The sequence below is a fragment of the Chanos chanos genome, chromosome 10, assembly GCF_902362185.1.
Source record: "Chanos chanos chromosome 10, fChaCha1.1, whole genome shotgun sequence".
NCBI classification, from domain to species: Eukaryota; Metazoa; Chordata; class Actinopteri; order Gonorynchiformes; family Chanidae; genus Chanos; species Chanos chanos.
In genome coordinates, this window is record NC_044504.1 from 30,727,065 (window position 1) to 30,753,752 (window position 26,688).

At 38.7% G+C, this 26,688-nt stretch overlaps 1 protein-coding gene across 1 annotated transcript in view; it reads left to right on the plus strand.

Annotated features, from left to right (window-relative positions):
- Positions 1 to 26,688, plus strand: part of lrp1bb (low density lipoprotein receptor-related protein 1Bb) — a 205,316-nt gene that overhangs the window by 126,497 nt on the left and 52,131 nt on the right. The window contains exons 27-42 of the mRNA XM_030785828.1: positions 3,730 to 3,861; positions 4,200 to 4,427; positions 5,146 to 5,320; positions 5,686 to 5,780; positions 6,937 to 7,086; positions 13,689 to 13,829; positions 14,711 to 14,836; positions 15,110 to 15,241; positions 17,392 to 17,526; positions 17,909 to 18,038; positions 20,102 to 20,228; positions 20,386 to 20,537; positions 20,882 to 21,006; positions 21,352 to 21,723; positions 24,609 to 24,798; positions 26,048 to 26,252. Of these exons, the coding sequence (XP_030641688.1) occupies positions 3,730 to 3,861; positions 4,200 to 4,427; positions 5,146 to 5,320; positions 5,686 to 5,780; positions 6,937 to 7,086; positions 13,689 to 13,829; positions 14,711 to 14,836; positions 15,110 to 15,241; positions 17,392 to 17,526; positions 17,909 to 18,038; positions 20,102 to 20,228; positions 20,386 to 20,537; positions 20,882 to 21,006; positions 21,352 to 21,723; positions 24,609 to 24,798; positions 26,048 to 26,252 (2,615 nt within the window). The remainder of the gene's footprint in view (positions 1 to 3,729; positions 3,862 to 4,199; positions 4,428 to 5,145; positions 5,321 to 5,685; positions 5,781 to 6,936; positions 7,087 to 13,688; positions 13,830 to 14,710; positions 14,837 to 15,109; positions 15,242 to 17,391; positions 17,527 to 17,908; positions 18,039 to 20,101; positions 20,229 to 20,385; positions 20,538 to 20,881; positions 21,007 to 21,351; positions 21,724 to 24,608; positions 24,799 to 26,047; positions 26,253 to 26,688) is intronic.

A 26,688-nucleotide genomic window follows, 5' to 3' on the forward strand; every position in this document is an offset into this window, starting at 1 on the left:
CAAATGGTAACTATTTTAGCTTAGATGTATCCTGGATATATCCTTTCCAAGGGCCAGTGCTGTAACGTACCACTTATACAGTAATGCAAGTTTACTGTGTTAGTTTTAATGTGGTGGCTTAGAAACACACTCTTTAACTAACAAGTCATATAGGTCTCATGTTGGCTCCGCTGATTTTCATTGCTTTTCCCTGAATCACACTGTTAAAGGGTGGCTAAAATTACGAGATGTTTACAGTTCCATACATTTTGTGTCTTTCCTGTTGCTCCTTAAAACCTCACACATTTCTGCTGAGATCCTGCGGTCTTCAAGCCGCCTGTGCACATATGAAACCGGGGAAAGTCCAGAAAACCACATAAAACTATTTACACTGACTGCTGACATGCTGAGCTGGACATAATAAGAAAAACAATATGTTTCACCCTGAGTTTCAGTTTTACTGAGAGAGATGCAGAGAAAATGAGCCGGCTACACACTGTACAGGGCAAGGCTTCATTTAAGCTGAGCCTTGCTGTGCAGTTCCTTCTTCCTGTCAGTCAAGGAGCCCAATATGTGCTAGCTAAAATGAGAGTGGCTGAATAATTGAAAAAGGTGGCCATGCGGAGAAAAAGCCAGACAAATGTGGGCTCTGTATGTGTTCTTCACTCTGTGCCCATATTAATTTAATTGTTTCATGGAAGAGTCAAGCAGGGTTTCTTTGGCCAAAATAAATGAGGTGAATGAATTGGAATAAGTGCGAAATGAGAGCAAACCCAATTTACTCCGCCTTCACAACATGTACAAGGATTTTTTTCTTATACCTTGTGTAAGATCCGGCATCCCCCTGAGGCTCGTAGGTAAATGCATTGGCATCAGAATGCATTTCAGTTCAACAGTTTTCAGTAATATGATTTAAATTAATATATTTTCAACCTTTATATAAACCTTTGTTATAAATTGTTATACCGCCTTGCTACCGAAAAACTGCTGTCTGCAGCATTTGGCGATTTATCTGAAATGTCAAATATTAAGAAGAATATTATTAGTTAAGTAAGTTATTCTTACCCAAATTTTCTTTATGTTTCAAACTGTCCAGCTGTGTTTTAAATGCAGCCCCTTTCTCAAAAATGTTCATCGTGGTAGTTTCATTTGCATCTTTTTCACCAGTCCCAAAACTGAGGTGGAAAAAAGCTAACACACAGGGGCTAAAGTCAGCTCTTTAGCCACTGTATCGGCAGTCTTCTGACTGTTTCGCGCCGATAAGTGTGGACAAATTGGACGTGTAACCAAGGAAGCCAATAAGTACAGCTAATCCAATTTTGAAGAGCCCAGCGGGAAAGACTGGCTATTACTGGAGTCCAACATCCCCACTCTGGCTGCAAACAGGCCATAGAGAGACAATGTTTCTGTTTGGCCTTGCAGTTTTGGCAAGAGAGATGATCTCAGGAGAGTGGCGGGGGAAGAGAACGGGAGGGGAGAGGAAGGGATCGCTTTACTTTGGTAATGGGGCAATTAACCACTGTGTACTTGTATGTAAGTAGTTATATGTGGTCAAGGAACTAGATGAGGTCTAGTGAGAGTTGGTTAGAGGGTGTGTGTGTGTGTGTGTGTGTGTGTGTGGTTGGGGGGGGGGGGGGGGGGGTTGGTTGGGTAGGGGTGTCTCAGAAATTAATCTCTGTTGAAAACAGTAAAATTTAAACTGACAGTCACTGCAGGTGTATCACAGACATGCTTCCTAGAGCAATGAATTTATCACAGAAATATTTTGTGCTTTGCAGTGGCAGATCCAATAGTGTAAAACTGCAGATAAATTACTGTATCGAGAACAGACAATTTTTGATATCTTTTACTATTGCATCTGTATAGATGAGTACTGAATGCAATTCTCATCAGTCAAATGAACTGTTTGTATTTACAACATCTTTTTTAAACCAGCAAATTTTCATTCAGACCAAAGGAATGTATGATTTGTACTATGGGACCTAGCAAATAATTAAGCTGCTTATGTAGTGTATTTTGCATGCATGGAGATAGACAAGAATTGAAAAGATATGATGGGAAAATGTTTGAAGTCCTGTTGGAGCAATTATTTACAGGAATCGGTTCATTCTGGAGCCTGTCTTGCGACTCTTAGTGTTTGGAGAGCCTGACCGAGCAGCTAATGCTGAATCACTCACATTTGGGCAATATTTCAGCAGAAAGAGTCTTTTCAACAGATTAACCCCGGAGGCTCAACTACCAACAGCACTCAGATTTTAAGTTAATAAACAGTGTTTACACCATTTTAAATCACACCAAAGAGCTTTTTACAAGCACATCCTTAAATTCTGAGGGAAAACAAAATGAAATTTAAAAGGCTTGAGCGAAGAGTCTTCGACCAATGAATCATTTCTTAGTCACAAAAACCCTTAGATTTTCTTCTCGGAGAGGTTCGCTCAGTATCCGAGGTGTATTAATGTCAGTGTTTATATAAGGAGCGCCCTTTTGTAATTCTTATCCACTTGCTCTCTGGGCTCTCTTTGAGTGATGCTGACATGCAGAACTTGGCCATCAAAAAGAGAAAAAGGAGCACAGACTTAATTGATTACTCTCAAGTGACCTCTCCACCATTACCTTTTGGTCTGCCTGGTCAGCACTTTTCATTACGCTGGCATGCAAGGAAATGCTCGCCGGAGACATAAACCTCTCTTAAAGAGGAAGTTCGGTATTTTTAACTTATGGACTCCTTTTAACAACTACGCTGGTTTGTTGGTTAGCCCAGACTGTTGCTGATCGAAGGCCTGGACATTTTGCTATCTGGATTTTTGATTACAAAGCACTCATTTTCTGTCATGGTTTAAAACAACATTGACTCTCTTAATATATTAAGACTGGTCATTGTGCTGACAGTTGTCAGAAGAATGTTTGTAATGTCAAATAGGTAAAAAAAAAAAAAAAAGAAGAAATTCTTGTAAGCATAGGGCTTTTTTACGTGGTCATATGTGGTGTATAATCTGGTTTACATTGTTCCCATTTGCTTACACAGGGATTTGAATAAATCATCAACTTTAATATCAGTCTTCACGAAAGGATGCAAAGCTATTTTCGGCCCCAAATAGTTGCACATTTATACACTTAGTGGATTTCATTTCATAAACAGTGAAAATATCAGTGAATGCTAGTTTGCTGAAACAAACACAAATCGCAAATCACAATTCAGACAAACTGAAGTTAAAAGAGGCAAAATCTAAAAATTAATTCATATATCAGAGGAGATGAAGTTCCCAATTTAGATGCCATCAGAGAAGAGACTTTCAATGTATGGGTGGCAGGAAAAGGGTGTGTGGGTGGTGAATACAGAGCCTTTCATATATAGACGAGTCAGCATTTCAGTTTAGCTGCTGACTTGCTGAAGAGGTCTTGTAAGAACTTCTCCACTATTTTGACAGCTGTTGATTCAACTATACGCCCAGACCTTAGAAACAGATGTTTTCGTTAAAAGACGGATGTCTCGTAATATTTAAGTTTTTCTGGTTGTCATTTCTGTTGTATATACACAGATAGGCTTTTTATACTCCTCCAAGAAGGTTATTAAAACAATCAGATCACAGAGTTTTAGTGTAACTGCTGCACAAGCTGTGTTAACTCTCATTTGATATTTCTCTGCCGCAGCTGTTGGTAGATTTTGTTGAATTTGCATAAATGAGGGTTACTTTTGCTTTTCTCGTTTTCTCTTCTTGGTTCCAAAACTTGTCAACATTTCTCTTCAAGCTTCAAACCCATGTGAAGACAATGAAGGAAGAGGTCCATGCTCTCATCTCTGCCTCATCAACTATAATCAGTCGGCTTCTTGTACCTGTCCCTATCTCATGAAGCTCTCCCCCAATAATCGCTCCTGCGTTGGTGAGTGGAGTCTCTCAATACTCACTGCATGCCGAGGCTCAGACTGAAATCTGTGTTTTTCTCTTTGTTTTGATCTCTATTATTAATCTTGGTATGGAATTCCAATGGTATAATATATTTAAATTAGTCTGCCCCAAAAGAATCTGTAGAATTTAGACATCAGTAAGGAAATATAGACAATGTCAGATGACAGTTGTCAGTTGTCCTGTATTAACATATTAAGATCACTGGTATCATGATTATGGTTTGCCTTGTCTGAGATATCAGCCCAGTCACATTTTTGAAACATAATGAACATACTGGTTTCTTAAAGGAGTTGATATTCTCATCTTGTTTAGCACTGAAGAAGTTCCTCTTGTACGTGAGACGCTCTGAAATCCGTGGTGTAGACACCGACAACCCCTACATGAATATCATGACGGCACTCACCGTCCCAGACATTGATGACGTCACAGTGGTGGATTACGATGCCCGTGAGGAACGGATCTATTGGGCCGACATAAAAACCCAAACAATAAAACGGGCGTTCATCAACGGAACTAGCCTTGAGACGGTTATTTCAGGAGGTGTGACAAATCAAGATCATTAACATATAAAACAGGCTACCCTTTTTTTTTCTCTCTTATGTGTCAATTTAGGTTTTAGCTAATAAAGCAGTTGAGACATTTACAATCTCTGCATTTGTGCAACAGTCAATTTTTTTCTTTGCTTGTTTGTTCTTGTTTTTGTTTTTTTTTACTTACTTACTTATTTGTCTCTTTTGTTACTTGCTGTCAGACTTTGGTTTTCAAGTAGAAAGTACAGTGCTTAGGTCTCCTTTTTTGCTGACATTCAGAAATTTATTTTTCAATTACTTTTAGGGCTTGTTCACAAAGGGACAGCGACAAACAAATGACAAAAGAAGAGAGTACTCGAAAATAAATAGCATCGCTTGCAATATTAAAAAGGAAAAAAAAAAAAAAAAGGAGTGAGAAAAAGGCCTTTTTTATTATTTTCTTAGTGTCTTAAAATGTGAAGGATAAATTGGATCCTGTTGAACTAAAATATGTTGCTCGTTGTTTTGCTTCAATATTGTCCCACCCCCCACACACCCAGTCCCTATCCTACACACAGTATCTAACCATATGAGTGCAGTTTCAATAACATAAAACTGTTAAATTGTATGCCTCAAAGTACATGATACAATCAATTTGTGAATGCATTTACTGAAGCCTTACCAAAGGTTTCCTAACCCACTGTAAAAAATGGATTGTTAACCTCGTTATCTACTTTTGTTTCGTACAGATATTCAGAATTGCCATGGGCTAGCTTTAGACTGGATCTCAAGGAATATGTACTGGCTGAGCTCAGAAAATGAAGAAACACAGATCAACGTTGCCCGTTTAGACGGATCCCTCAAAACCTCAGTCATTCATGGAATCGATAAACCCAAGTGTCTTACTGTTCATCCGGCCAAAGGGTAAGAACAGTCGAAAGTAGCACGTCTACATTTTTTATGGCTATCTTGATTTATTTATGCTTAGGTCACACAACAGAATCACAAACAAAAAATTGTTTGTTTTTTTTTTTCCCCGGTATGTTAGCCTCGGGAATTTGCTTGTATTGTCATATAATGTCTGTAAATCAGAATAATGCAGCAGGCCGTAATATTTTACAGTTCGTTATGTAGATATTCTGTATGTTACTTAAAACTGCATTCTGTTTAAGCTATTAAAAAGCTTTTTTCCCCCTTTTCTTTCTAAAGTCTTCGGATAACAATAAAAAAAACAAACTGACTACACATACCTTATACAGTGGCTTAAACTGCGTGGTTCTTTTTTTTAGAAAAATCTATTGGACAGATGGGAATACAATAAACATGGCCAATATGGATGGAAGTAACAGAAAAGTCTTGCATCAGAATCAGAGAGAACCAGTTGGTATGGCTATTTTCATATCTGTTACCTTTTTCTGATAGTGCCTCTCCACTTTTTTGCAGGGTACCTTGAAACAGGTTCCAATGCCAAATTGAAGAATTTTATCATTGATGCATTTATAAAAGGCTCATTAACACCCCACCCCCCTTTTTTTTCAAACTGTAATATTAAATCAAGGTTTGTAAAATTAGTTAATCTGAAAAATCTCAATGAAATTGCTGAGTTAAATGAACTGACAGTAATACATTCATAGATGTCATCTTAGTACAGATGAATATAAATCTGTGTGAAGGGAACTGTCTAGTGGGCCAGCCCTCTATCCTGTCTGCTCTCATAGTCCCAGATTGACAGCAGCATCTTCTTACTGTCTTTGATCCTGTACTCTGCAGTAAACCTTGCCAAAGTCCTCAAGGTGTGAATATGTAGCTTGTAAATGTTTTGACTGAACCTGACTTTTAGCTTTGTAAAGCCCTGGCCTATCACTGAGCTTTCGTCTTACATGTGAATTCAGCAAGCAATTTAATCATTGTACAGGAGGACCACCATTAAATTTCATAATCTTAAACTTTATTGATTCATTCTATAACTGCTCGGTTCTGTTCTGTTCTGTTCTGTTCTGTTTTTCCTTTCTTTCTTTCTTTCTTTCTTCCTTTCTTTCTTTCTTTCTCTCTGTCTTATACTAATTGAAATGGGTAACACATTGCCATTTGTTTAGAGTCAGTGAAGAGATGATGCACATCAGTCAAAAACTCTCCAATTAGCACATTGCTAATCCATCAAACAGAAATTGAATTGAGTGAATAAGTGCTGTCTTAAAGCACAACTGAAATATCCTCTGTGTGTCACAGTGAATTCCTTGCTGTCATATACACAGCATCCCTGATTTTTAACTTCATTTTAGAAGGGTCCTTTTTTTTTATTTTTTGAGAGGTGATTTGCCATGTAAAGGTCAAAGGAATATCTTAAACTGCAGAAAATCTATAGATAATTTCAAAACTCACAAAACACTTGGTGGAGTGCCATTACAACCATTTCAAACAGTTATGCCAACCTCTAAACCAAACATCAACAATTAGTAACTTTTACGTACGAACTATGATCCAGATATTGACAGAGACAAAGGGGAATAATGACCTCTTCTCTTTTTCTCCCAAATCAGGCCTCTCAATAGACTTTCCTGCAAGCAAACTCTACTGGATCAGCTCTACTAATGGCACTATTAACAGGTGTAATCTGGACGGCAGTGGATTTGAGGTCCTGGAGACCATGAAGAGGGACTTAAATAAAGCCACAGCTCTAGCTGTCATGGGTAAGTGGAGCCATTCTTTTGTTCATCTCTGATTAGAGCTGGAGTGGTCCCAAAGGGTTCCTAAGCAGATCCATGCGAGCATCACAAGATGACTGATCTTTGTCGCGAGGGGAATTGTCCACATCTGAGATGTTTTTAAAAGTGTAAGGGGTCACATTTTTGTTTCAGTTAAATTCTTAACCTCTTGTGAAGGACTGATCTCTGCTTTGGTTGAATTTGTCTTACAAGATGATATTTTCTGTATTCTCAAGTGGCGTTGGCATTGATTGTGAAAAAGCACAACGAAATGTTTTTCTTTCCTGTTTGTATGGCTCAAGGCTGCTTAGTTGCTATGGTAACAAACGTCCCAGAGTTCGCTAACAGTTTTTGTAGAACACAGAGAATGAGATAGATGGCACATAAATAGAAAAATGAATGAATGAATGAATGAATGAATGAACATCTTTATTGCCCTTACTTACTTTCACGTCAGCAGAACAGAAATGTTGCTGGAAACATCATTAGCATTCATTAGTGTGTAAACTGGACATGCTGTTTGTGCCATGGGATAGTTACAGAGCATCAGGCCTGCAGAATAACTCTGAATATCAGTGTCTACAGAAGCTTGCAAAATATCAGAACCAGAGCTTGCCATTCGTGGTTTTGTTCTGTGTTCCATGCTTAGCTCAAGTATCCCCCCAAAAAGTCCTGCCTATATATGTTATGTTCCTGTAGCATCCAGGTTATCTTTGTTATTTTGTTTTTTTTCTCCAATTCATATATTTGTATGTTTTGTTTGTTTATTTATTTTGTTTGTTGAGTAATTCAGCAACGACTGGCAACAAAAAAGTACTTACAACAGTTTGGCTCACAATCTTCGAGGGGAAAAAAAAGACATGTAGCCACTGAAGCTAAAGACATTACATAGTGAACAGAGATGTAATCAGTTTTCATTTACCTACTCAAATGGGACCAGCACAGCTCATCATGTTGAGGGAAAACAAAGTAAATTTGGGCCTCAAAGGATAGTGAAAAATGCATCTCAATATCAAAAAGGGGGGAAAGTTAATATGATTGATTTTTTACCAGATGGTACAGGGTAATGAAGACTAGCTTTTCTCCAAAGAGTGTTGTTTTGATGCAGAACATCTGTTTTTCATTCACACAACATGCAGAGTGCTTTTGGTTAAAGACTCAAATTAAAAAAACAGTAATGTCGTTTGCCCCCAATCTTGGGATCTTGGGAGCACTTTTTTGGAACTTTTTTGTTTAAACATCAGTCAACATAACATCAAAGATTAGATGAGAGAGGAAGATTGTAACTGCTATTGTTTGAATGTATCCCTCAATCTAGGTGCTGTATTTCATACTAGGCACAAATTTACATTACATTGCGTGAAAAAGCAGTGAAATAGCCAATTACTGTTGCATTGCATCTGCCGTAACCAATCAGTGGGCCTGTATGTATATTTATTGAGAGCCATATTATTTGTAATAGTTGCCTCTAAATGCACACATTCAGTAAATATTCACAATAAGTGAATTCCCTGAAATGCAGAAACTTCCTTGCATGCCCTTGAGTAAAAACATACACCTGTAAGTGCTCATTGGCTTTTTTTTTTTTTTTTTTCTTTCAACTCAGTGTTATTGCCCAGCTGCAAGAGTGGATTTATCTGTCTAGTCTGGTGTATCTACAGTTTTATTCTATTTCAGAGCAGGAATAATGGCCATATAAACAAATGCTATCTGTAAAAAGCAGTGACAGACTCTTTTAATTATAATAGTGGCTGGCAAACTTTGAGTCATTATTAAATGTGCGCCGAAATGGAGGCCGCCACCAAGACTAATGGCTTACCTTCAAAGAAGTAGCAGGCTACAGCAAAACGACAAAATGATGCATTCACTAGGCACCATCGATCACAATTAATAAGTCTTTGTCATGCCAGGGAAATTCATTTCATTGCTTTTACCCAAGGTGTTTTCTTAGAAGACTTTTATTAAATATTAATTTGAATATGAGACTGAAGGTGAGCTAATAGCACTGTTCATACATTGTCTTTTTCATATAGATGTCTCAGTTACCTTATCTGTTTGCTTACAGAATTACTCTGATATATATCTATGTAAGCATGGCTTCAGTAAATTAGATTGAATATTGGGACGATGGCATTAGCTTGAGAGAAGCAAAGACAGCAGAAAATACTGCCACTTTGTAATACTACCAGTTTGTAAAACGGATGTGATAAGAATATTTAAATAGCTGTACAGCTTAGGGAAGTTGTTTTGAGGAAAGAGACATAATCATATTGATGCACACCTATGTAGAATCAAAGCTAGACGTTTAACATCCCTTGGTGTAATTAGAGTCCTGAGACTTATATTTGATGCTTTCTGAAGATCTTTTTTTTTTTGTTTGTTCATAAGTGAGTTACAACGTAACTCCTGCTGCAAAAGTCCTGCTCCTCCCCCTTAATGGAGGATAGCTACCCCCAGGTTAAGTCATCATAATGTTTGGCAAACTGGCAGCAGTGGTGTGTCACTTATTTTCAAATGACCTCATCTTCTTTTGTAATTGCCGCGGAGGCAAAGACGACATCCACACTGAGGTTAAGAGAATATAGGTCACCAATGTTTTAATGATTCCATGAAAAATTCATGTTTCTTCTACATTTTTGCATGTCCTTCACATTGTAGTAGACTTTTAGACAAGAATGTTTAACTCTAAAGGCAAGCACAATGTTTCGGACGATGTTGTCCTTTCACAAAGTATGTAAAAGATAGTCGCATATTGCACCCTTAGGCACGGTGATTGTGGAGGTGTCATCTTGGAGTGTCATCAAAGCTGTAACTCAGCGCTAAGGAGCTATTGTTATGCATATGGGAGACTTTCATCATTTCTAATAGAGGCTTGACGTACAGTTACAATGATAGAGGACGTGAAGAGTCCCTCACTGTAGCTGACTCTCATTCAAACTGTTTCAAGGCTCAGGATTTTATGGTCAGCCATTCTACCTTGATTGTAGTTACAGTGGTATGCAGAACTCAAAATGGATTTTTATTAACGTTGTGCTTGAACGACAGCTGAAGTGTGGACATGCGTGGGCAGATACAGTGAGGTGTGCAGTGCCTACGTGTGTCAGCAATGTTGTTTTTTATTTATTTATTTATTTTTTTACCCCCCCCGATGGGACCAGTTCGGTGGGCAAACTCATTAGCAACATAAGCTTATTTTCTGGTTCAAATTCTCTGCAGGTGCCCCCTTGCCTCCAGGCGCAATCACCAGTTTAGAGGGGCACAATCATAAAAACATTAACAAACAATCAGGGCTCTAAAGACTACAAAGATGAAAATGCCCATTGCATATTGCTAAAGGTATACAAGCACCCGTCTGCAAAATAAACAAATAAATAATTCAGTTAGAATTTCAGAATGACACCATGGTTTGTGATGTCATGTTGGATAAGAGAGTTCTAGTGTTGCTGTTTTTGATAAGGCCGGTATTATCTTCACGCATTCAAAGCAAAGCAAAAATGTCCTTTCAGATCACTTTGCTCCGTGTTTCCATAATGCATCTGTCACATTGTTATGCTGCTTACCTGCTGTGTTCTGAAGGAATATGAAAATCAGCTCACACCATATGAAAGTCATCTGGTCCTTGATCAAGGTCTTGCATATAACACAAGAGAAGAACATTTGAAAGCTACATCCTCATAAATATTTTGTTACTCTCATGATTCACAAGAAAATAAGAGTGACGTTTTCAATCAACTTTGCCTTAATAATGCAAATAATGCAAAATAAACATATCACTAATGATGTACTATTGATATAGTTTAATATACAGTAAAACTAATGATATTATGTTAATGTCAGATATAACAGTGACATAGCCAAAACGTTATAGAACCCTCAATGAAATGCTCATTTACAGAAATGTATAATATTTGGTAATGCAAAATTATGTCATGATAAATTTTTTGGTCATCATTAAAATATACAGTGTCAGAATATTACTTAATATTAAGTGCATAAAGTGCCGATAATTAGAACCAATGTTTTGTCTTTATGGAGGATTATCAGTGATGTATCATATCATACAGACATGCTTATCGTAGAAAATTCATAAATCTTTTATAAAATGTTAATGTAGTTAAGGATAGTTGGATAGTGGATAGTTAGGTTGTTGTTTTATCTAATGCTATAATGTGTTATGTCAGTTACTGTCACTGTCAAATTGAAGTTGAATTAAACAGTTCCCTCCTAGACCTCTAAATACCCATTGTGACACCATTGATTACTTATTTGCACCAAGACTCAAGGGTTGTCCCCCAACAGACCACCTGTGTAGATTGGATGAGATTGAGATCTGAGATCTTTGACCTGTATTTCACCATGTCCCTGCCAATGAGCAAAATTTTAATGATGGGATTTACCAAGGTTGTCCTGCTGATTGTGTTATCAGGTTTATGTTCTCCATAAATCTGCTTCATCTGCAGTGGAAGGAAAAGTGGTATCTGATTGTTGCAGTATGACAAGCAATTTGTGACCCCCCCAACATTTTTGCTGTTAAAGTGCAGGGCAGTGGTGTATGACGGACAGGTCTTATCAACGTGTATGAAATGATGAGAGAGAATTTAGCCTGCAAAAGTACATCTTGAAGAGGATCAATACGAAATGCTGCATGTTTTGATTGATGTAGCAGTGCTGTGTACAAAAATCCAATGACTGCTTCCTATCAAAGTCACATCACCCATCATTGCCACACTGGGGTAATTGAGGAGTATGGTGATTGAAGAAATGAAAGCAATTTCCCTGTCTCAAACACACACAAATATACATGCACACATATACTCAAATCTCTCTCTCTCTCTCTCTCTCTCTCTCTCTCTCTCTCTCTCTCTGGCTTTCTTTCTCCATTTCCTCCCTTACTTGTCAACATCTTAATGTGACTGACCACTTGGGAATTGAGGGCTCCTGTTTAGAGGTTTGTAAGTGTGTGTGCGCATGTGTGTGTGTGTGTGTTTGTGTGTGTGTGTGTGCGCGTGCGCGTGTGTGTGTGCGTGTGCATGTGAGACCTAAAGACCACTTCCATCTGTAATCAAATCACATGGCGCAAGTAAAAATCAAAGATGATGAGCAACAACCAAGCAATCACTGACACCTACTGCTCCAGATGACAACAAATTAACAGAGACAGCAGTGCTGACCTGTGTGGGTGATTTCCAAGGTCAAACACTTTACAGATTGCTTGTAGGTTGTCATTTTCACTCAAAGCAGCTTGGCTGATTTGAGAAAAAGTGTTTTCCTTCTGATCACAACCACGCTCCTATGGCCATTTAACTGCGAAGTTATCACTGCAGAATTTATATTGTGTTGATTTATTCAAATGTTTATGTTGTCTCATGGGTATGACTGCAATGTTTTGGCTGACATTTATGTAAATTAGTTTTAGTAGCCGCATAAACATCGATTTAATTTTTAGACAGATTTTCCAGACAGATTAAACTCAGTTGTGTATTAAATTTCATTAATGGATATCCTCCACTGAAAATCTTAGATTAGGTTTCATCTGTGTTCAGCAAACTGTATGATACATAAAATGCAATCAAGCATAACTGTCTGCCCATCTCTTTTCCTGCCTAATTGAATTTTTGACTCAACCCCAATTGAATTGTTCCAGATTTTCTCACAGTCTTTGACTCTTTGATCACCCTGGAAGTAGGAAACTATATCCCCACGCCACCTTAGTTCCCTTAAATAGACTATGATTAAGACTAGCACAGGAGATCTGATGTCAATCAGTGGAAGAATGGGCTGCATGCCATGTGTCGGTTCTGCCTCCTTCTGTCACCCCTCTAAGGTAGCAGAGAGGCGCAGGAGCGCGCGTGCATCGTTTTTTAGCCCGCAAAGCGGCGTTCTGTTGTCGTTGAGCATTTAAAGACTTTTTTTTTTTCTTTGATGGGCCAGTGATCTTTCTAAATATCAACCGGTTCTCTGATCACTTTTTTGTAGTTCTTCTTCAGAGCCAACCACAAAAGTCAAATCTTTTTCGACCGATCACGTGTCGGTTTATGTTTGATCTCTCTTGTATTGCTACTCAATCGCGCATCCTACGCCACCCCCCCCCCCCCCCCCCCACCAACACCATCGCTCCTCACCCTGTATTTTGACGGCACATAGTTCTAGTCCAGGCAAGATGCCAAGAACAATCTCAGTGTCTCTTTTGTGGCACATTCACAGGCTCCCTGTGCAGTGCAGTTTGCCTATCTGCAGTAACAGCAGCAGAATGAGATTGGTTGCCCTCTGATGGCTTTGTGAAGGCAGAGGCCTTGTCTCAGGGCTGGGGGCATAGAGCCAGGCAGCAAATGCATCTGCCTCATTGACTTTCACAGTGAAGATAACATGCATAATACCCTTTTCCTTTCACTATGCTAGTTACAGTCCGCATGGAAAGAGTGCATTCCCTCAAGAATAGAGAAAAAAACTATATATTTTACAAGTAAATGTTTTAGAAATATTTACATTTTTCAAAAATAAATAAAACATCTGAATAGCACTGAATAAATGAAATATGATATATGCTGTAGATTAAATAAAAAAAAAATGATGTATTTGTTTTTCAGGTGGCAAGCTGTGGTGGGCAGATGAGGATCTGGGTCAGTTGGGTACAGTTACCAAGAGGGATGGTCGTAACCCAGTGATACTGAGGAATAAGACTGCCGGAGTTTTACACATGAAGGTTTATGACAGAGATGGCCAAAAAGGTGAATTAACTTTTTCAGAATGAACTGTACTGTGTCAAAAAAAAAAAAGCTGCTATACAGTCAAAATGAATGAAATAAAAATAATCACAATAAATTTATAGCTTGTACCTCTGTCAAAGCAGTAGTCATAACTCATCCACAAAGGGAGAATGTTGAGATTGCGAATGTATTTATGTATTTTTCCCTAGTTATGTTTACGCTGTTCTACCACTGACTACTGTGCTCCTATCATCTTTCTTCTTTATAATCTGGATAAGTGCATTTCAGTGTAGAGATTTACTGGGAGATTGGTTTTCCATTTCGTGAGTTATTAGCCAAATAATTCACCGTAATGGCAGATCCATTAACGGCGTTGCGATGGATTTCACTAAACTGTCCACTTAAATGAAAATGACCATTAAGCATATTCAAATGTAAATCTATCAACCCCACAAACTCTCCTAATGACAATTAGCTTCTCTATTCATAATACGGGCCTGTCTCATTACTGTCACATGTCTGTGAGCTGAGTTCTCCCTGAAAACACCCATCAGACACAGTGTTATAGATTCTTCCTAGATTCTCAGATGTGGTTACTGGTTATGACATCACCTAACAATAAAATATAGGCATAAAAAAAAACGTGCACCACTCCAGGCTTACCATCCTGTTCCATTTTCAGTCCTGTAGATGTGATGGACACAACACTGAATATCACTGCAAAGTTATTGAGATTCAAGACAAATGTGTAGGCAGACGGACTGCGAGGAGAGATCGGTATTGACCTAGTTGCCAGGATTCTGAGAAAATGAAGAAAGATATGAGTCACTAGGCTTAAATCGGCGTGATAATGGCTGACTTTGATCATGCACTATCTCTGAACGTCTTTATCCATATCTCAGGAAGGAACGCTTGTCAGATAAACAACGGTGGGTGTTCACAACTCTGTCTACCTACCTCTGAAAATACCCGCAGCTGTGCATGCACCGTGGGGTACAGCCTGCGCAGCGACCGCATGTCCTGTGAAGGTAGGCAGAACTACCAGCCTATAGTCAAAGCCTTGTCTGGTTACCCTTACCGCACACAGCAGGAGCATTTAATTAGATTTCATATCTAAAATTTGTCACATGTCTCTGAAACGTTTCGTACCGTAGCCTGGCTGTACCGTTTAAGCAGAGCCCTTACTTATGACTTCAATGTGCTACAAAAATCAACAAATAAAAGTCTTTGGTCCTTGTCACAACTTCTGTGCTATACGCACGTAACTATGATGAATTGTTTGTTTATTCCTTCTGCTAAAGGTATTGGGTCATTTCTGATGTATTCTGTCCACGAGGGGGTCCGTGGAATTTCTTTAGACCCCAGCGACAACACGGAATCATTGATGCCCATTTCAGGCACACTGTTTGCTGTGGGTGTGGATTTTCATGCTGGTACGTCCCAGATTCTCTCTCTCTCTCTCTCTCTCTCTCTCTGCCTACCCCCTCTTTCTCTGTCTGTCTCTCTTTCTGTGTGTGTGTACTGATGCACTGCTCTTCAAATTCATTGACCTGTTCTTCATTCAGCTGTTTCACCAATTTTTTGTGGTTTCTCATTAAAATGACCACATGCAGCACCAATAAACAACATTTCTCATGTTGTGTACTGGCAAACATATGCACTCATTTAGTTGTATTGTATTAAAGAGAACTGAATAAGAATGCATGTCATGTTGTTTGGAGATAAAACATGAAGATGGGTTAAATAAGTAGATGCTGTGGATAGACCAGCTAATTGTTCACTCTATCTCCTGGCGCCAGAACTGTGCCTGATACAATGCAGTAAATTAGATAATCTATCAAAAGAAGGTAAAATAGGCACCCAAGTGCATAAGGTCAAGGCTGTATGGGAGAGTTTGTAATGTAATCCATTATTCTCTCAGAGAAACGGCTTTTTCTGGAATACATTTGTCACCGGAGTGATGCAAAACGATTCAACCCATTTGCAGGAGGATTCATTAGTGACAAGTGTAGGAATTAAGTGAGAACCTGAGAGTATGGTGGCACCAGTTTGGAGTTTTAGCAGCCGTCCTTGCAGGATAGATGACTCTGTTGACATAAGCACATTCACATGAGCACACAAACTTGTGAATGAATGAACACATTGAAAAAGAGGGACATTAAAGCTTTTCCTTTTATGTGTCATTCTATAGTCAGTCAAATTGCATTTTCAAACTGAAAAGTTGCAGATTTGAATCCTTGGTATTCAAAGAGCACCTGTGGTTGTTGGTGACTGCTGCCCTTGAGCAAAGCACTTAACTATAAGCACTTAAATCTGGCCAATATTCCATTTTGGGAGCTCATACACATGGGAGTAAGTGCAGAGTAAAGCAATTACCTTTTTTTTCTTCTTGTCACTATTTTTGTGTGTGTGTGTGTGTGTGTGTGTGTGTGTCATCTGCAACATGCCTATAAGACAGTTGCTGGAGGAACTGTGTTTACATTTTATGTTCAAATATTATCTTTGATATGTAGTGAACCGTTTATGATATTCAGTGCCATGAATATGTTAATGCCACCTTCCTCTGCTAAAGCCACCTTCCTCTGCTAAATCTGCTCAAAATGTGATTGAGTTATGTTTCTGCCATTGCTGTGAGAGACAGATGGGCAGATCGATCAGTCAATAGATAGATAGATAGATAGATAGATAGATAGATAAATAGATCATTTTGTGGCTCAGCAAGCAAAACTGTGTTCCGTCCCTTTAACATTATACATCTTTTTTTTTTTTTTTTTTTAGTAGTATCATGGCAACACATTCTACTGCCAAGGCCCAAATAAATGATGCCAACCAAGTCTCTGAAACTGCATCTATTTATTCAGCAAGTGTTTATTTAATTGCAAAAAAAAGAAGTATTTGTGGTAAGCTCAGTTGAGTAGTGGACTGCGCAGATGGTCAAAGAGATCTCTGGGCTCTCATCACTCCTCTGCACAGCTCCACTCAGGTGAACCTGCACAGCCCACAACAGCTGATTACACATGCATATTATTTGCATGCCATTACAAGGCAGGCTGCTAGAGCGTGAAACAGGAGAAGGCCGTCCAGCTGGATCCTGTCAAACGCAAAGGCATCTACTGAGAGAGTGTGAATTCTATCTGAACAGGAGAATTTGAGCAAGAAAGCCTCCGCTAAGCCTCGTCGAACTCGTTCGATGACAAAAAAGCCTTCAAGTTAGACAGAAGGCACTTTGCTGTTATGATGATTTTCACTGTGGCCCTGTGATTTTAGGACTGAATGGCACTCAATGCCAAGCAGCTTGTCAACTCAGTTATGTGCTTTCGACGAATGTTATTTGCAATTATTCGCCTTGTTTTTTTGTTGTTGTTGTTGTTGTTGTTGTTGTTGTTGTTCTTTTCTCATCAGTTCACAGCATCCAGATGCAGCGCATTTAATGAAGCTGTGTGTTACAGTTATTGGAATGGGTATTTAGAAAAACAAACAACAACAAAGACACACTTCAAATGAGAGGCAGTTTGTTTGTTTTGGGTTTTTTTTGCACACACTTAAACATGTTTAGATGGTGAAACGTGTTTTCTCTCAACAGGCAATGACACTATTTACTGGACAGACATGGGATTAAACCGAATCTCTAGAGCCAAAAGAGATCAAACCTGGAGAGAAGATATAATCACCACTGGAATTAGCAGAGTGGAGGGCATTGCTGTGGACTGGATAGCTGGTCAGTGCATGGAAGTACTCAGTATTCACATGTGATTTGAAAAAAAAAGAAAAAAAAAAGACATATCTTAATATGGTGTTGTGTAATGTTCACATTGTTCTTTGAGAGTTCTTTGAAACCCCTGTCATACAGAACACTCTGCTATATTAAGCAGCCACCCACTGTACTGTCTCTTTCCGCTTCAGCAAACCCACCTCATCCCTATACCCTTAGAGCAGTGGCCTTTGTGGCAAAGAATTCAGTAATACTGAGATAGCACACTGAGGAGCATTTCATTAAATTAATTGATACAGTGAATTAATGATGGTCTTGTAAACAATGACATTACCTGCTGCATTTAATTTGTCATGTTTTAAAAAATAACTGTGTATTTCTACCGAAGGCAACATATACTGGACAGACCACGGGCTCAGCCTGATTGAGATTGCTCGTCTGAATGGTCTTTATCGTTCGGTAGTGATCTCTGATGGACTCGACCAACCCAGAGCTATTGCTGTTCATCCACAGAGGGGGTATGTCAGGAATAAAGGTTTTATCCACATGCATCAGCTTTTAAGAGATAGGATCAGCTTTTCCTGCTGCCTACTTGTGTTCAATCACCATTTACCTTCAATCAAGACATACTTTATGCCATCTGTTGCTGAGACACAGAGATGGTTGCATCAGATACGGTAGATGTCATTTATAACAGAAGCTCTGTGTCGTGAACTGACTGTCCATTCTCAGATATAAAATTGTGAAAGATTCATATGTTCCTATTGAGTGAAAGGAGAGTGACCCACCAAAGAGAGTCAAAAAGGATTTTTTTTTCTTTCTTTCTTTTTTTTTTTCCTCTATGAGAGATTGAAATGCATTTGCAATCCGGATTTTTGTGACTCACAAACGAGACTTTTGTCATGTTGTCATTTTATTTTCAACCTGTTAGCAAAATAAAAACAAGAATAATACCCAACAGGTGCACCCTTTTTCCTAACCTCTCTCCTGTTTTCGTAATCTCTCTTGAATTTCAATCATCCTTATGAGAAGTACATTAGGCATTACCCCTGCATGTGGGCTCAAACTTGTTGTTCGTCTTGACATTTCAGATTTTGTTTTCGAGAACAGCCAAATTATACTCGTTTTACCTCCTGAAAGCCACCCCAATAAAATGCTAGTAGTTTCAAATATATGATCGTATTCTCTGTTTATCACCCGCTTTTGACAACAGAGAACAGTAACAGTGAATCGTCCACTTTATCTAGTATATACAAGCAATAAAAAAATTGCTTTCCAGTTGCACTGAAAGCAATATAAAGTGAAGTTTTCCCAGAAGTAAGTCTGACTTTGGACAGAGTCCTCTAAATGGTGTAGATCTTGGTAGGTATATCACAGTTAGGGGGCACAGTCCTCTGATCATACACTCAATCCACTTACCAGAAATACAGTAGAAACAAACAAGGCTATGGGGAATCAAAACAAGTATATCCTATTTGCTGAAGTCACTGATCATTTATGGTTGAACTGTAGGGTTAGTTTTTATTATATCATTTTTATATTTATGTTATACTATATTTATGTATTGATTATATTACATTATGTTAATCTTATAGAATGGTGTAATCTCTAGAGCCACCTGTGGTCTATTTACCAGAAATTTTGAACGGGCATGTTTCAGATATCATATCAATTATGAATTGATATAATTGTCCATGTGGGCATTAATACAGGTCTTAAAATTGCTCAGCAGAACCGTAGTGCCCTTGTACTACTAAGGACCACTTTGCCATGAGAGGGCTTCCTGAAGTCCATTGGACACTTGGACCCTTAAAGTACTACTTGCTGCCCTAGTTTCATTTGTTGTTTTTGTTTGTGGGGTCCCTGAGTGTTTCATGTTAGGTACTACATTTACTGAATTTGTTTCAATGTTTGCTTCAAATCAGATGTTGCATACTGTACTTACACTATACTGACCAAATGGTATATGAATAAAAGACAGTCAGTTAATTTAATTTTTTAGATAGAAAATCATTTTTCTTCAGTATCTTGACATGAATGCTTGTCTTATCTGAACTGAAGAGAGAATTTAAGAATAATTCAGAGATGTTAGGTGTCAAGGCTTGATGATTTGACAATTGGTAAATTATTTTTTTGTATGCTATAAGTCTACATGCCTAAGAGAGATAAGTCCCTAACCTTGTGTTTGTGTCAGAACAGAGAGAGAGAGTGGAAAAAAAAAGAATGGATGATAAGGTTTGAGGCATCCACCAGCCAGCTGTCTTTAATTGGAACTAACCTGTCTTTCTAGAATAATTCCTTGAGCCAACTCATTATTATGATTTACCTCAGTTAGTAATTAAAGTAATAATAGTTTTGTTTGATTGTTTTCTTATTCTTCATAAATGTTATATTTGAATTCATAAATGAAATTTCAGTTTAAGTGATTTTCTGGTGAATTTTTTTAAACTGTTTTCTTTACTGTTTCGCTTTACAAAATCATTCTAGCAGTACCAGTAGATCATTTTTGCTTCTCCTGCATTTTCTTTCTCAAATGTGTATTCCATCATGGTGATTTGGACTCTTTATTATGTATGAACAGATATTTATTCTGGACGGAGTGGGGCAAGAATCCTTGCATAGGCAGAGCGCGCCTGGACGGTTCAGATCAGGTCACGCTCGTTAGTTCTGGCATCGCTTGGCCCAATGGGATCTCCATTGACTATGAGGTGTGCTATAGCATGTGCTCTAGCCCTGATCCTTCCTCATCTCCTTGCTCTGAAGCGACTCTGTTCTCACATCCCTCTTACCCACTATCGCTGATAAAACAGGCCTTAGCACGGAGAGCTGTTCTATACTGATGTGCATTTTCAAATTGCTTTTCAGGAAAATAGATTATACTGGTGTGATGCTCGCACTGACAAGATAGAGAGGATCAACCTTGAGACTGGAGAGAGCCGGGAGATTGTACTGTCAGCCGCCAACGTGGACCTGTTCTCCGTGGCAGTGTTTGGGGCTTACATCTACTGGTCTGACAGGTAATTTATTCTTTTGCTAAATTCTATGGTTTTCCAAAAGTGGCCCACAATGCCAGCTGCTCCATCCTCTGGGGATTAACCCCTTCCCTGCCATGCTACTGTAAGACCAAGTACAGAGCCTTTGTCATTTCTCACCAGAATATGCTTCCAGCTTTATGTAAATGACATTTACCAGTAATCAGTGTCATTGTCAAGGTTAGTTTTCTATAGCTTTGCAATTTTAAAGCAGATTTCCCTGTGCATGTAAAGGAGTTTCTTGCCAATTTTAATTAGATAAGTGCTATTGATTGTATTGATGTCAGACTTCCGCTATCTTTCTCCCTCACTCCTCTTCTCCATGGCAGAGCACATGCCAATGGCTCCATCCGTCGTGGACTCAAGAGCGACGCAACAGAGGCCATAACAATGAGAAGTGGTCTGGGAGTCAACCTGAAGGATGTGAAAGTCTTTAGTAGAGGCCGGGAGAAAGGTTGAGGTTTCAACTTAATGATCTTTATCGATTTCTACCACCATTGTTCTTTTTTATGCTCATCCAGTGCCACTTAAATGTACTTTACAATTACTTTACAAAGAAATCTTTTACATTCTGCGACATTCTTTTTTTTTTTCTCTTCTAAGTATAGTCTATCTCACTTTCCTTTTTCTCTGATGTTATTCAAACACACTGAAAATATTTCGCGTCCTTTTCCAAATTCTATTTGACACGAGTAGTATACGTTTGCATCTGGAAAACAGTAGGCTACTCAGTACCGGATAACAGAATGTCAGCAGTTTCATAGAGTCTGATGTTAAAGAGAACATTTCTTTGCTGCAGGAACTAATCCTTGTGCTAGGAGTAATGGAGGCTGTCAGCAGCTGTGCTTTCACTTGGGTAGTGGGAGAAGAACATGCTCCTGTGCACATGGTTACCTAGCAGAGGACGGTTTCGCCTGCCAGAGATATGAAGGCTACCTGCTCTACTCTGAGAGGACCATTTTGAAGAGCATTCACCTCTCAGATGAGAGCGATCTCAACTCTCCAGTACAACCCTTTGAAAATCCAGCCTACTTCAAGAACATTATTGCTCTGGCCTTTGATTATCGTCAAGAAACCTCGAACAACAATCGCATCTTCTTCAGCGACATCCATTTTGGAAACATCCAAATGATCAATGATGACTGGACAGGACGACAGATCATTGTTGACAGTAAGTCTGCAGTTGAAAGATTTTGGTTGCTCTTAAGTGCATGTTGTGCCTGCAAAACATCTTTTTTTAAGGTGCTTAGCTCAGGTACTGGTTTTAATAGCAAGAACGAGAACAGGTAAAATGGTTGCATTTTGCTGAACTTTCACAGCTGTGCAATCCCAGCTTATTACCCCATAAGCAGCCTACATGCACAGACAAGGCAGACATGTATTTCAAGTCCTTCCATCATGGCTAGTCAGTGTAGTGACCAACATGTTGTTAAATGTTCTGCTGTTAGATTCATTACTCTCTCACAGCCGCCATTTGTGAGAGGCCATTTGTTGGAGACCTTAAATGGCAGAGCCTGTGATGTATGGCTGAGCTGCAATGCATACTACATCTAGTAAGAGTGTTCTAATGCTCCTCTCCATTTTTCTCTGACTAAATGGGACCAATTTACCTGTCAAAAGGGATGTTTAAAGCATTGTATCTTTTTTCTGAGGACCTACCATTGATGGATTAAAATCGCTTGTCTCATTTCCACCATCCTCAAACTACAGCAGAAATAAGGAGAAAAGAGAGGTGATACATTTTAAGTTCCTGACTGTCATTGTTGCAGCAGAGTTCAGGATACAGTTATCGATTTCTGTATCTAATATATAGAGTCTGTGAGGCTTTTCTAGCGCAATCAATTTTTTCAGCATTTATGTAGCTCTTAATGAAAATATTCTGTGCCTAATGACAGTTTATGACCAGTTAACAGTCTAGAACACTCATTGTAGTACACAACTTCATTTGTATGCAAAGCAATTGTAAATGTGCCTGAAAAGGCTATTTGCATACTGAGTTACACTTTTAAAGCTTGTCTCTCTCTTTTGTATGGGTTGATGAAAGTGCTGTCATTAACCTTGTTTGAGCTGCCCTGATTTGCGTTCACCTCAACCTTCCATAGAAAACATCCTCAACATGCTGATGAATCTGCTGAAACAATACCGCGGCTTAAACCTTAGGCTGTAAGCATTTGTTTATATGCATAAAGGAAACACGCTACCCTGTAATGATTGCTGTTTTCGATTGAGGCATATTGTATAGAAGGCACCATTATCCATCATAACACAACAGTGTGTGTTTGAGTTTAACAGCAGTGTTCCATGCTAATGATTTTCCTTCGAGGTATAAGATTTTACAATACACAACGTACAACATTTTCACTCTGCTGGGGAAAACACAGATATAAAAAGCAACATACCATTCCTCCCTTCTCATCCCTTGCGGTTTCGGTTTATTTTGGTGTGAGAAGAGTTAATGGAAATAGATAAGCAGTGAACATTTTCTCCAATGCACTCATTACATTCTTTAAAGGGTCCAACAAACGAGAAAAGAAACACGCTCTTAGGCTAATTTCCCTTTCGTTTTCATTAGTTTTTCTATCAACACAAGTACGTGAAATGCGTAAAACGTATACATACATACATTCACATGTATATTTATGTTTCTTTTCTTCTACCTACTGGTTTGCTCTCTGGAAATGTACGGCTGATAAGGCCGTCTTTGAAATGTATTCAGAAGTGATCCAATACTGCCTTTTTCACACAACAGTTAGATTGTGTCCTTATTGTAATATTAATCTCTGAAAGAAGAAAAATGAATTAAAAAAGCAGAACCTGTTAAAACTCTGCCTGCAATAAACCTAGGTCAACTGACTGATGCGTTGAGGTGAATGAGACTTGGTTTTCCACAAGCAAGTTTTTTTTTTTCTTGACTTCTGTGCTGTTCACTCATTTTTTCTGTAGATGAAAGCACCCCACCCACCTTCTCATTCCATTTCTTCCTCATTTCTTCAACTGTGAAACTCTACATCTTGTCACTAGGAGAGGGTGAGGATGTTAATCATCCATATTTCCCTAATTAAGTTTCCCATCCCCCATTAATTACTTTGTGGCCTCTCCCAACGATATCCGGAGTAGCAAGCTGTCAGACACCTTTTACTGCCAACAGTTAATTAGCGATCAACTCCATTCAACAGTTCCTGAAGTTTGTTTTTTTTTCCCTTCTTTATATATTTATTTTTTTAGCCTAATCAACCATATATTAACACCAAAGTCAGGCGCTGGTGTCTGACCCTGTATGCTCTCTACGACTGATCAGCTCTTGGAAATAACCATACATAAGCAGCCAGGACATTTGACGTGAATACTTAAGACTTAAGGGGACATGGCTTAGTTTAAGCCAGAGGTCCCCAAAAGGTGTTCCGTAAATCATAGGGTCAAACTGCTGGCCCACTGCCAACATATAGACTTATGTAAGTATGTAAAAGTTGGCTAAGCCTGTCTACCACCAAAACTGAATCACAGCAGCACAGGTAGCCTAATGTTAATTCTCTGTGGCCTCTGCCCCTTTGAAAATGCACGCAGCACATCTGAGTCTTTTGAATAAAAACCAAGGCCAGTGCTAAAAAAGTGTAAAAGTTGATAACAAAAATGGACAATTCAAGTCTGACTGAACCGACCAATTTTGTTTTATTTTACCAGAGCATACTAATGCAACGCTGACTCATTTGCTGTGCTCTCCGACTGTGGCTGTCTGTTAGGTAGCTAATATAAAGCAGCACTTTAAAACACTTTACAGCCGCTGATTTAACCCATCAAAACAAATAGGTTGGTCAGTTCTTGTTCTTGGGGGTGATACACAATTCTTTTACAATGCACTATTCTACAGTTTATAAAATGTACATTTGCAAAATTTAAAGTCTACATCATGTGATTCTGAACACTGATCTTTATTTTGATTGGTCAGTTTTGAGCTTATCAATCAGTATCAATACTCATGAGGGGCATGAACAAAATATATCTTACCTCAGTGTGAAATTGGTGGAGGATCAAGCAAGTGTTTCTTTACTTCATTAGATGTTGGTTCTGTGGAAGGCCTGGCCTACCATCGTGGCCTGGATACCCTGTATTGGACTAGCTCCACAACTTCCAGCATCAGTAGGCACACAGTAGATCAAAGCCGTCAAGGCGCTTTTACCAGAGAGGCTGTGGTCACCATGTCTGAGGATGATCATCCTCATGTTCTAGCACTGGATGAATGCCAGAGGTAAGTTGTTGTGTTCGATTTTGAAGAAATCTGACAGCTTTCATTTATGTAGAAAATGGACTTTTGCCACTAAGTGGTTTCTGTACCTGCAGGATCTTGGTGGTGTATAGAATATCAACAAACCGTTAAACTTTCAACGATACCATAACCTGCTCAAGATTCGCAGCAGTTATTGTGCATTTAAATGTGCACCGTACACCATTATGATGCACAACTTGCCAGTATAACACATGGAACACACGGTGCTATTCTAATGTTTTGTGCCTCCTTTCATTCCTTGGTTGACAAAGTAATCTTTGTCATCTTGACACCCACACCAGCCTCCAAAACAAATAGCTTTTTTTCTGACAGAAAATTGTATTGAATTCCAAAACAAAGACTAAATCGACTCCACATACAAACACATGCACAGGCACACACACAACGCACGCACGCACGCGCGCACACACACGCACACACACACACACACACACACACACACACAGTAAAACCATTATGAATTCCCAAGCTGATCAGAAAAAATATTGTAAGTTGTTTGACCCTTTCATATAAAAGAACACATAAAATATTACAGTATTCAGAGGATGTGATGACCTTGGATTCACAGACTAAATTAAACCTGCAACCTCTCAGAGTATTTCCTTAGTTGGTAATTTGGCACATTTTCAAATAGATTACAGACTGCTGTTAATTAGAATTTAACTTGAGATGATTAATTACCACACAGTGTCAAAGTGTTCCACTAACTTTCAGTTAGACTGTTGAAGTGAATGGCCATCAAATGACCGCTCAGGAAAAACTGTGTAAACATTGAAGTTTGAAGTCTTAACTGTGATTTTTGGAGAGGTGAATGACATCTCTTAGCTGTCCATCTGACATCTGAAAGAACATCTCAGCCAAGTGAAACAGCCAGCATTCTGTTTTATATGGCAGCGCACCAAAAGTCTCTTTTTTAGGTCAGAATTTAAATGTTTAGGACCTGGTGTACCAGGCCTTTCTATATATGCAATTTTAGCAAATACAAAATGACTAACATGGTCAGGGATCGATTTTGTACATGCTATAATCTGGCTCTTAATTTGGAATCAATATGTGTGGTGTTCAATGTTCCTGACAATCCCACTTTAAAAGATGTAAACGTCTATCAATACACTTCCTATGGCAAATAAAATTCTATTGATGGAGGACATTTTCTTTTAAATTTGAGTCAATCTAATTTATCCTTCCTTCTCCTTCTTTAATTTTGTAGCTTAATGTTTTGGACTAATTGGAATGAGCAGAGGCCTAGTATTATGCGTTCTACTCTTGCTGGAAACAACATGAAAGTCATCGTTAGCACAGACATATTCGCTCCTAATGGACTCACGATTGACCACAAAGGGGAGAAGCTCTACTTTTCTGATGGGAGCCTGGGGAAAATCGAAAGGTGTGAATATGACGGTTCACAAAGACATGTGAGTATGACAGTTTTTTGCTCTCTTGCCACTTAAATCAACAGCATGCACAGTATTTGTATGTTAGAACACAAAAGCAAAAGATTGTCTAACTTTGTGATTGTTAAGGTGAGGCTTAACATGACTTCAGTTGATAACCAATGTTTTGTTACTTGGTGTAGATACAACCAACATTAAGAAAAAATTGTGCATTGTGTTGTATATAGGCTGTACTTGATATCTTAGCCTCAGTGTCGGTTTACATGGTACTCGTAATCATATATACATATAGACTAAATGAATATATATCAAAACTGCATGATTCAGAATATCGTTTACAATTTGTAGCAAACCCTCTTGCACATTCTTTGAATGTCCTTATACTGTTTTACTGTTCATATATGCAGTTACCCCCCCCCCCCCCCCCCCAAACCCAATTTATTTTGTAGCCTGTAAT